At 41.5% G+C, this 10,511-nt stretch overlaps 1 protein-coding gene across 1 annotated transcript in view; it reads left to right on the top strand.

Moving 5' to 3' along the window:
* HTR2C (5-hydroxytryptamine receptor 2C) overlaps nucleotides 1–10,511 on the top strand; it is a 127,126-nt gene extending 116,615 nt beyond the window's left edge. The window contains exon 4 of the mRNA XM_077775172.1: nucleotides 9,685–10,511. Within this exon, the coding sequence (XP_077631298.1) occupies nucleotides 9,685–10,511 (827 nt within the window). The remainder of the gene's footprint in view (nucleotides 1–9,684) is intronic.

Raw genomic sequence — 10,511 nt, 5'->3', positions numbered from 1 at the left:
CAAACACACGTCTATCTTTTCTGATAAATTATTAACACATTTAATCCAGCTAAAGCTTTTGTTTGTCAATTTCAGTATCTGGATCATATGTGGGTCTGTTTTTATTTACTTATTTTCCTCTTTATTATGGGTCACATTTTTCTGTCTCTTTGTATATCTAGTCATTATAGCATTATAATTATAGTATTTATACTATATATACATTATAGTATATATACTACTATATACTATAGGAGTATATAAATATACTCTTATAGGAGCATTGTTTTTTGTTTTTGTTTTTTATGGAAGTCTCTGGGTTTTAAAAGCTCTTATTGTTTCCTAGGGCAAATCCTTTAGTGTTTGGTAGCAGAATGTCAAAATAATTTTGTTTCCTTTGCAATCCCTTGTGTTGTTTTATCCATTCAAAAACATTATTCTGGCAATAAATCGTATTTTTAAAAAAAACATTATTCTGAGAGGAGGCCTATGCCTACAGAAAGGTTTAGAACCCTTGCCTGAGATTCTTTTCTGATCCTTCTTCTCTTTCCACAAAAGTTCTTAAAAGATCATTACAGCTCACACCTGTCTCCTGAGTTCCAATCCCCTATGTTCACGTAGAATTTCACATTGATCCTCAATGCTCACTTCTTTTTTTTTTGTTTAATGTTTTATTTATTTCTAGGAGAGAGAGAGACAGCGTGAGCAGGGGAAGGTCAGAGAGAGAGGGAGTCACAGACTGAAACAGGCTCCAGGCTCTGAGCTGGCAGTCAGCACAGAGCCCGACGCAGGGCTCGAACCCACGAACCGCGAGATCATGACCTAAGCAAAAGTCGGACACTCAACCGACTAAGCCACCCAGGCGCCCCTCAATGCTCACTTCTAACTCGACCCAGTCCCGAGTCCATTATCATCCCTGCCACAGCCTTGCCCCTTCACCTATGTTCCTCTGCTCAGTGGCAACCCCATCTACCTAAGGACACACACCAGAAGCCTGCAATTATTTCTTGGTTCTTCCCCTCCCTCACATACCTTATCCAATCAATCACCATGTCTTATTGATGGAACTTCCTAAATATCTCAACATCGGTTTATTTCTCTTAATCCTTCCTACTTCTCCCTTAATTTAGACTCTCTTCTTTTTTTCACATAGTATCTTTCTTACCTGTTACAAGAGAACTGGGGCCCCCTTCTACCCAAGCTTTCACCTACCCAGCAGTCCGTTTATTCTCAGGTTCTCAGAGCCTTGTTCCATTGCCCATTGTCTTTTCCTCCTGAATCTCAAAACTCGCTCTCCTAAACATTTTCCCAGTAACATACAAGAGTGTTCAACTTATACTTTATTTTTTAAATAATGTTCATTTATTTTTGAGAAAGAGAGAGAGAGAGAGAGAACACAAGCAGGAGAGGAGCAGAGAGAGAGGGAGACACAGAGTCCGAAGCAGGCTTCAGGCTCCGAGCTGTCAGTTCAGAGCCCGACACAGGGCTCGAACTCTTGAACTGTGAGATCATGATCTGCGCTGAAGTCAGAAGCCCGACCGAGGTGCTCCTCAACTTATTTTATTTTTGAGAAAACCTTACTATCTACATTCATCTAACTGCATTCACTCTTCTTATTTTTCTTCACTTCACAGAATCAACAAATATCCACTTCAATCATCTTGTGCATCAAGTTAACAACTCTGCCCTTTTGCCATCTACCAATTCTTTCTCCTTTCTATTTATTCCTCTTTTCCTTTTTCATGTAGACCTTGATCGTTTCTACCACCCATTCACACTACCATCTCCTCTAATAGGAAGTAGCAGCCATTTTTAATTCCTAGTGTAATTCTTCCAGTTGTTTCTGACTTTGCGTCCTCAGGGACCTTATTCCATCACCTGACCTTTCTTTTTTGTATGTTGAAGTTCTTCCACTTTACTGGCTTTCACCCGTAACATGTAAGCACATTATTGTACTTTAAATATAACCTTAGTCTTCTCAAACATTATTAGCTTGTGAGTAGTGCAGGGGAGGAAAAATAATTTTCCATCTACCCTTCTGAGGTCGTAGCATAGACCCTCCAGTAACAGAAGACAGATTAAAAAGAGGAAAACAGACAAACATTTAATAAAATGTATGCTTCCTGTATACATCGAAGATACCCCCCAAAACCTAGTAACTTCCCCAGATGGTGCAAACATCTCCAGCTAACAATAAAGTAAGGTGTTGGGTTGGGGGAGACCAGTTATGAGCCATGACTAGGAAAAACACAATACACAAGGATAAGGCTTATTATGCAGGTTTCAGTGGGTGCCTTCTACATTAATAAGATTCTCTCGTGATTTTGTCATCCTTCTCTTCCTGGAACAGAGAGGAAGAACCTTAGGCAGGCAGGTTTCCTTTATGAATGCAAATGTCTCTAACCAAAGGATAATGTCTACTTTGTCAGAGCTGCTTCTTCGTTTGTGACTTCTCAAAATAATCAACTCAAAATGATCTGTATGCCCAAGAGGCAGATTTGGGGATCACATATTCTACTACCTCTCGGTAGTAATGTGGTCCTATTTCAGTGTTACCTTGGATTTCACTTCCTCACGCCCTCAGCCACCTCTCCACAAATTCTCATCTGAGCATATCTGACAAACCCTGAACATTCCTCTTGTTAGCTCACAGCCCATCTTCTCTTGCTTTCGTGCTTATAGTCTTTCTCTTTTAGTTCAACTTCCCTCAAAGTCAGTTCGGTTCTTCGCCTTGTCCCTACTATTCCAGTCGCTATCGTTTAGTCACACGTGCCTATGTCCCTACTCTTTTCGAAGCTTAAAAACCCCTTGAAGTTCAAAGTCCGCTCCGAACCTGACTCTGAATTTCGTAGCGTTCTCACTGCACCGACGCCATACTGACGTATGTGCCACGGCATGTAGAATGCTTCTGTCTGCATCTCTCAGTCACGCTCTCTCACCTGAAAACGGAGGCAACACAGTTTGTGTTGTTTTGCCTTCTCTGTTCTTCTCTGAACAGAGTCCCTTTGTCTTCTGCTATCAACTCCCATGTGCAAGGGACTCATTACTCCAAAAGACAAGGGACTACTCGTGTCAGCAGGATGTGCGATCCTTCCAAGTGTCCTCGAAACAATGTCTTTCCATGAAAAACAGCCCATGAAAATAGATGCCTCTGAGACTGCCTTTGAGTTTGGTAAGATGCTGAAGTACTAAAGACAGCCCTGCAGTTTATGAAAACGTTGTCATTTTGATGTTGGCTAATATGTTCCGGGAATTTATTCTAGAATCTCTCTCCTCTTTTGTATCACCATTTATTATTTATCTGTCTTCAATACTCCACTATAATTGTGCAATTCTATACTCACTCCTCATCTTCAAAGACAGAGGAAATGTTACAAATTCTAGAGTTCTCTGTGGCATTGGACACTGTTGACACCTTCTTCAGAACATTCCATCCCTTTGCCTGGTTCGACATAATCCTTCACTCACACTGAATTACCACCATGCTGCCAGTACCCATTTTGCAAATTGTGCTTCTGATCATGTTGATCTTACCAGAAGAGATTAAAAGAAGTTTTTCAGACCAGATTCACACACCTCCTTGCATGGACAACTGTATAGTGACGACTGGCCGGCCAACAGTAATTGTAAGAGACTATCAGCTGTAAGACACATCTTGCTTTCAAACATGTGAAAATCTGAAAGAAATGTGCGTCTAAGAATCATTGGCATATGGTGTTATTATCTGATAGTTTGAATAGAATTGATCTGTGTTGCTTGAATTCGAGGCTTTAAGAAACAATGTGAACATCTTTATATATTTCCTGAATTTACTTGCCTGATTTGAAGTAAATAATTTTATCACGTTATTTTATGGCTTTTATGAGGCTGGAATGAGATAATGCATGTAAAGTATGGGATGCAGATAAAGTACCAGAGTCAGTGAGTACTCAGTGAATGTTAAGAGGAGGAGTAGTAACAGTAGCAATAGCAATAGCACATGGTATTTTTAATAAAAACTTAAACTATAACTGTTTCTGAATTTAACGTTTTTAAAATGCAAAGACCATATATGTTTATGGGAAGTACTGTTGTCTCTCTGCGATTCAGTAAGCTTAGTAAATAATAATCACTTTCCAGAGGTTTTTGAGAACTAAATGAGATAATGCATGCAAAATATTTGCCAGCTGACTGGTTGAAGTAGTACTTGACATTTTCAGCAGAACATGCATGACAATTTACCTTTGTTGTTTCTAAAATTCTAAAGAAGGTCAATAAGGATTCATTGAAGTTAACTTCAGAAAGAGATAGTGTTGGGGTGCCTGGGTGGCTCAGTCGGTTAAGCGTCCGACTTCGGCTCAGGTGATGATCTCATGGTTCGTGGGTTCCAGCCCCATGTCAGGCTCTGTACTCACAGCTAACTGAGAGCCTGGAGCCTGCTTCAGATTCTGTATCTCCCTCTCTCTCTGACCCTCTCTTGATCACGCTGTCTCTCTCTCTCAGAAACAAATAAAACATTAAAAAAAAAAAGAAGAAGAAAGAAAGAGTAAGTGCTTCTAGTTAATAATCCCTTATTTCTATATTTTGTCTGGATTGAGTAAGATACTACATGAAAGTATACCATAATCATAGAATACTTGACTTAGTGTATGACAAATCAGAAGCACTCAGTAGAAGGTGGTTATTACTACTGTAGTTGTTATTTGTCCCTGGTTCTTTTTCATTCTTTCTCCTTGGCCAACTCCAAGGTTTTAAAAATAAAAGTATCAAAGAATGCTCCAATTATACCTATGAAAATCACCTAATTTTTCTGAAGTTAACTTCACCAAGTAACATGTGCCTTTCAGAATTTTTATAAGAATGAATAAGATAGTGCATGAAGTTCATTGCTATTATTGATACTGTTTATATTTACTTGACGTTATAATATCACCTGAATTTCTACTGATTGACAAATTTAAAATATAAGAAAGATTTTCCACATTTGCTGAACTTAACTCTTGGGGTTTAATTAACTTCGTCTATTAACATAGAATAGCAGTTCTCAAACTCAGTGGTGTCAGGACCACTTTATACTCTTCAGAACAACTGAAGATCCCCAAAAACATTTGTTTATGTGGGTAGTATCTACTGATATTTGTTGTATTTGAAATTAAAACTGAAAAATTTAAACTATTTATGAACGATTTCATTTTAAATAACAAGAAAGAACCTGTGTAATGTTAACATAAATAATGTTTTGATGAAAACTGTTTTTACGGTTTTGGAAATCTCTCCAGTGTCTAGTTTTATAGAAAGACAGTGGAATTCTCATATACGTATCTGTATTCAACTTGTGATGTTTTGCTTGGGTTGAAGTTTATGAAGAAAACGCAGTTTTAAAGACAAATAGTTGGAAAAAGGAAACCTAGCAAACCCTCTCAAAGAGTGTCAGAGGCCCCCGGGGTCCTTGAACCACACTTTGAGAACTGCTGACACCTATCTTTAGGTTTTTTTAAGTATTGAATAAGATAATCTGTGCAATACATGTTGTTATTAATGCTGCTTCATTTGTTGCTATTATTTATAATTTCCAGATATTGTCAGAAAAAAATCTTGAGTTTCTTCTTGTTTTGTTGACTGCATTCATGGCTTCTTTAAAAAAAAAAAAAAGAAGAAAGGACAAAAACAAAAATTAATAATGGCATAAATCTGGTCAAGCGGTTAAGCTACTTTACCAAAGGGTACCTGTATTACAGAGTCTTTCACCAAATTAAGATAATACATCTATAATGTCAGCAATATGCATGGCTCAGTGCTGGAACATAAAACAGACTCAAGAAAAGGCAGCTTTCGAATCATTCTTTACTAAATGTACATGACATTATACAAATAGACGCCATGGAAAAAACTGGACTCCCATAACCAATCACAGCTTCAGCTCATCTGGAGTCCGTCTTTTGCTATACTTTGACACACTCGTATCTTAGGGCCAAGTCCCTTAGGAAATTGAATACATCTGTTAACAGAAACAAGCTAATCCCACTGCAGAGCTGGGCTCTGATGTCATGGTCAGTGTGTAAGGCCCTCCCCAGAGACTTCAGGTGTCTCTAGAAGACAGTGCAGCATTTCCTAGGGGAACTGAGTGTCCACTCCAGTAAATGCTTCCTGAGTGTAGGGCTGTCAGTCCTTATCAGGATTCCTCCAGAGTGAATGCGAATTCCCTAGATCAATCTCTAGCCTTAAGCTCTAGTTCCCATGATGCTGGGGGGATGGGGGTGGAGGGAGGTGAGAGAGGGGGAGAGGTTGAAAGGGGAGCAGTTCTGCCATACTCCCTCTGGTCCTGCTGTAGGATCCTGAGAAAATATGAGTTTTTCCACCAGCACTTTGTAGGAAAAGGGCCTTCTTTCCTACAATTATATCAAAGTGGTGAATGTTTCTCCTCAGAACGCCGAGTCTTTTGCTCTAGAAGTAATCACTTCCAAGGTTAGTGGCGGCCAGTTAAGTCTTGGAGAACTTTGTGATCTGAGATCTAATAGTGATTTCATTGCCTGCTTCTGAAAGGACTTCTATGTCTTCTTTTTTCTCTTCTTACTTTTAAAATATTACTAAGGGCACCTGGGTGGCTCAGTCAGTTAAGCATCCGACTTCGGCTCAGGTCATGATCTCATGGTTTGTGAGTTTGAGCCCCGTGTCGGGCTCTGTGCTGACAGCTCAGAGCCTGTAGCCGCCTTCGATTTCTGTGTTTCCATCTCTCTTTGCCCCTCCCCTGTTTGCACTCTCTCTGTCTCTCTCACAAATAAACAAACATTTAAAAAATACATATATTACTAAACTTTTGTTAAGGCTTTCAAGATTGCAAAAGTAGGTAGGATTATATAATAAAGAGGCATGCATTCATCATCCAGCTCTCAAATTTATCAACTTATGGACTGTCTGGTTTCAGTCCTATCTACGTCTCCCTCCAATATTACTTTGAAATAAACTCCAGACATCGCAATACTTCATAAATACTTCAGTATATCTATCTAAAAATCTAAGAGCAAAATTTTTCCCCATAGCCACAATACCAACATCTCTCTTAAAAACTAATGAATAGTAATGATATAATATCACGAAAAGGCCAGTCACTCTTCACAATTTCCAGCTGGGTCATGAACGTTTTTCAAAGTTGGTTGGCATCAAGATTCCAAGAAGGGCCACATATCGTAATAGCTCTATAGGTATTTTTGGGCTCCCTCAATCTGTCGCTTCTTCCTCTAATTTTTTCTCTTGTAAATTATGTTTTGAAGAAGTCCTTCCCTTTTTTCTTAATTCCCTATCCACTTCCTTAACTCCAGAAACCTTCCTGCAGCCTAAACTTTCACTAAAACATTTCATGGAAGAGAAGCCGATACTGACTTCCTTCACGCACGCTTGATCTATCCTCTTTCTAAAGAGTCCCTTATTATTTGTGACTTTCAGAATAAAGACTCTAATGTTAAGAGCTGGCAGAATGCTTACCTGCCTTTCTATAGCTCAAGAAATGTAACCGGTGTGCTTCTCTTGTGTACTCTGTACTCCCAAATGCCTGTTGACATTCCTCCACTTTTGGTGAAAATTCCCTTCTGGTACATGTAACTCTTCCCATCCAGAGCTCCAAGCCTTTTCACCTGGATCCCTCACCATATTCCCTGAGGATACTTTCTGTGTGTGGGGTCTCCTACTTTTCACCACATTTCTTACTTTCTTGAGTGGCAAGCCTAGGTTCAGAGTCTGTAGGCAAGGACTGATACCCCAAGGAGCCTTGTCACATCTACTACGGCTTCTCATGCCATCACTCGGTATCTTTCTCCTGGAAAAAAAGGCCTGTCCCTTCAGAAATTCCACATCTCAGGAAGAGGGCCAGCAGATCAGTTTCCAAACACCCTCTCTTTCTCGTGTCTTTCCACAGAGTAAATACCAGTCAGCCTCTTCAGGGGGCTCTCGCAGAGCTGCTGACCATTTTCCCCTCTTGGTCATCCAGCCAAAACTCTACACCTGATGCAGGGTGTTAGGACAGCTTGTAACAAGGGCTTTTTGGTTTCAGATGTGTCATAGTTCTCTGTGTGTTCCCTAGAGCCAGCAACAATATCTGAGCATGCACTTCTGTCTCGCCTCACAGCTCATAGTGGGAATATCTACCAGCCCGGAATTCCTAATAACAATCTCAGGTAGGTTCCTAAAAGTGCAGTCTGACTTTTCCCAGGCTTCAACTTCCTGGGGACATAAAGGAGAATAAATTAATATTGAAATTTGAACATCAGGGGCGCCTGGATGGCTCCGTCAATTAAACCTCCCACTTAGGCTCAGGTCATGATCTCATGGTCTGTGAGTTCAAGCCCTGCATTGGGCTCTGTGCTGACCACTCATAGCCTAGTGTCTACTTCTAATTCTGTGTCTCCCTCTGTCTCTGCCCCTACCCGGCTTGCACTCTGTCTCTCTCTCACCTTCAGAAATAAATAAATATTTTTAAAAAACCTTGAACTTCAGTTGGAAGTTATCTCTATTTATTGATGCAGAACCTCTTCAAGATCTATCAAGGCGATTTCTGAAAATTCCCAAGCTTTTCACTTAGACTGAGGCTCAAGATCTCCTTCCACTCTCACCTGCTTGTTGATGTTTTCTGCCCATGAGCCTATTTATTAATGAAGGTGCTTACCTAAAAAGATTACCTCTCAGCATTCTTAAAAATGAACAACAACAACAAAATGCTTCAAATTCTACAGAGAAATGGGGCTACTGCATCTCTTCCCAAGCTACATTTTAGTCTGCCTCTTGCCCTTGAAATGCTGTTGCTTATGCCGAGCGACTCACAAAAATCCTTGCTAAAAAAAGAGCCCATGCAGTTTCTGCATGTAGATTATTTCTGCAGAGCCGTCAGATCTAGTCCCGCAGCACAGCTGAGCACCATACTGTTCTCTCCACCCCTAGTATCCAGAGCTCCAGGGCCCACACATAAAATTTCCTCTTCTTACCCTCTTTGCTCAGGAAAGGCGGGAGTGAGCTCAAAATTCATCTCAAACACAGGGGCGCCTGTGTGGCTCACTTGGTTAAGGACCCAACTCTCGATTTCTGCTCAGGTCGTGGTCTCCCAGTTGGTGGGTTCAAGCCTGGCATTGGGCTCTGCACTGGCAGTGTGGAGCCTGCTTGAGATTTTCTCTCTCTTTCTGTCTCTGCCCCTCCCCTGCTTTCTCTCTCAAGAATAAATAAATAAACATTTTACAAAAGAACTCATCTCAAACTCAGCCCAGTCAACCCTGATAGGCTAGGATTACTCTCCTAGGCGGTATATGCATCGTTTTTATAGCATGTGGAAGATGATACGCCAAACAATGAACCTCTGAATTTATTAATGTCACGGAGTGTAGGTGTAACTACCCAGTCATTCAACAATTGTTGAGTGCCCTCTATGCGCCAGCACAGTTCTAGGAGCTGGAAATGAAAGCAGCAGACACAACCCACTCTCACACCCAAGCAACAGTGGTAATTCCTTGCCTCCCACAGAAATGTGGGGGGAAGGCATTCCCGACAGGAAAGAAGCTGCCGTTTCCTGAGGTCTACTTGCTCCCTTTTCACGTGACTCTTAACGTATGCCATGAATAGCTTTCAACAAAGAATCAGCTCGGAATTTTCTCCCGCAAAGTGCGATTGGGTGTCTGCACTGGACAAACCCCCGCAGCTCTGCAGTGTGCTGTAACAAGACCTTCCCTTCTTCTCTTCCCGCAGGAGTATCAGTTCCTATCCCAGTGATCGGACTGAGAGATGAAGAGAAAGTGTTCGTCAACAACACCACGTGCGTGCTGAACGACCCAAACTTCGTCCTTATTGGGTCCTTCGTCGCCTTCTTCATTCCGTTGACGATCATGGTGATTACGTATTGCCTGACGATCCACGTCCTCCGCCGCCAAGCCCTGATGTTACTGCACGGCCACATCGAGGAACCGCCCGGAATAAGCCTGGACTTTCTCAAGTGCTGCAAGAGGAACCCCACCGAGGAAGAGGCCGCTCCCAACCCTAACCAGGACACGAACCCGCGCCGCAGGAAGAAGAAAGAGCGCCGTCCCCGCGGCACCATGCAAGCCATCAACAACGAACGGAAAGCGTCGAAAGTCCTTGGCATTGTTTTCTTTGTGTTTCTGGTCATGTGGTGCCCGTTCTTCATCACCAATATTCTGTCGGTTCTGTGTGGCAAGGCCTGTAATCAAAAGCTCATGGAGAAGCTTCTGAATGTGTTTGTCTGGATTGGCTATGTGTGTTCAGGCATTAACCCTCTGGTGTACACGCTTTTCAACAAGATTTACCGAAGGGCTTTCTCTAACTATTTGCGCTGCAATTATAAGGCAGAGAAGAAACCTCAGGTCAGACAGATCCCGAGGGTTGCGGCCACAACTTTGTCTGGGAGGGAGCTTAACGTTCACATTTACCGGCACACCAACGAACCGGTGGTTAAGAAAGCTAATGACCAAGAGCCTGGTATAGAGATGCAGGTAGAGAACTTGGAGCTGCCGGTTAACCCCTCCAGTGTGATTAGCGAAAGGATCAGTAGTGTGTGA

Source organism: Crocuta crocuta, unplaced genomic scaffold (assembly GCF_008692635.1).
Source record: "Crocuta crocuta isolate KB4526 unplaced genomic scaffold, BGI_CrCroc_1.0 scaffold531, whole genome shotgun sequence".
NCBI classification, from domain to species: Eukaryota; Metazoa; Chordata; class Mammalia; order Carnivora; family Hyaenidae; genus Crocuta; species Crocuta crocuta.
Note: the sequence above shows the minus strand (reverse complement) of the source record. Positions and strands in the feature narration are given on the sequence as shown.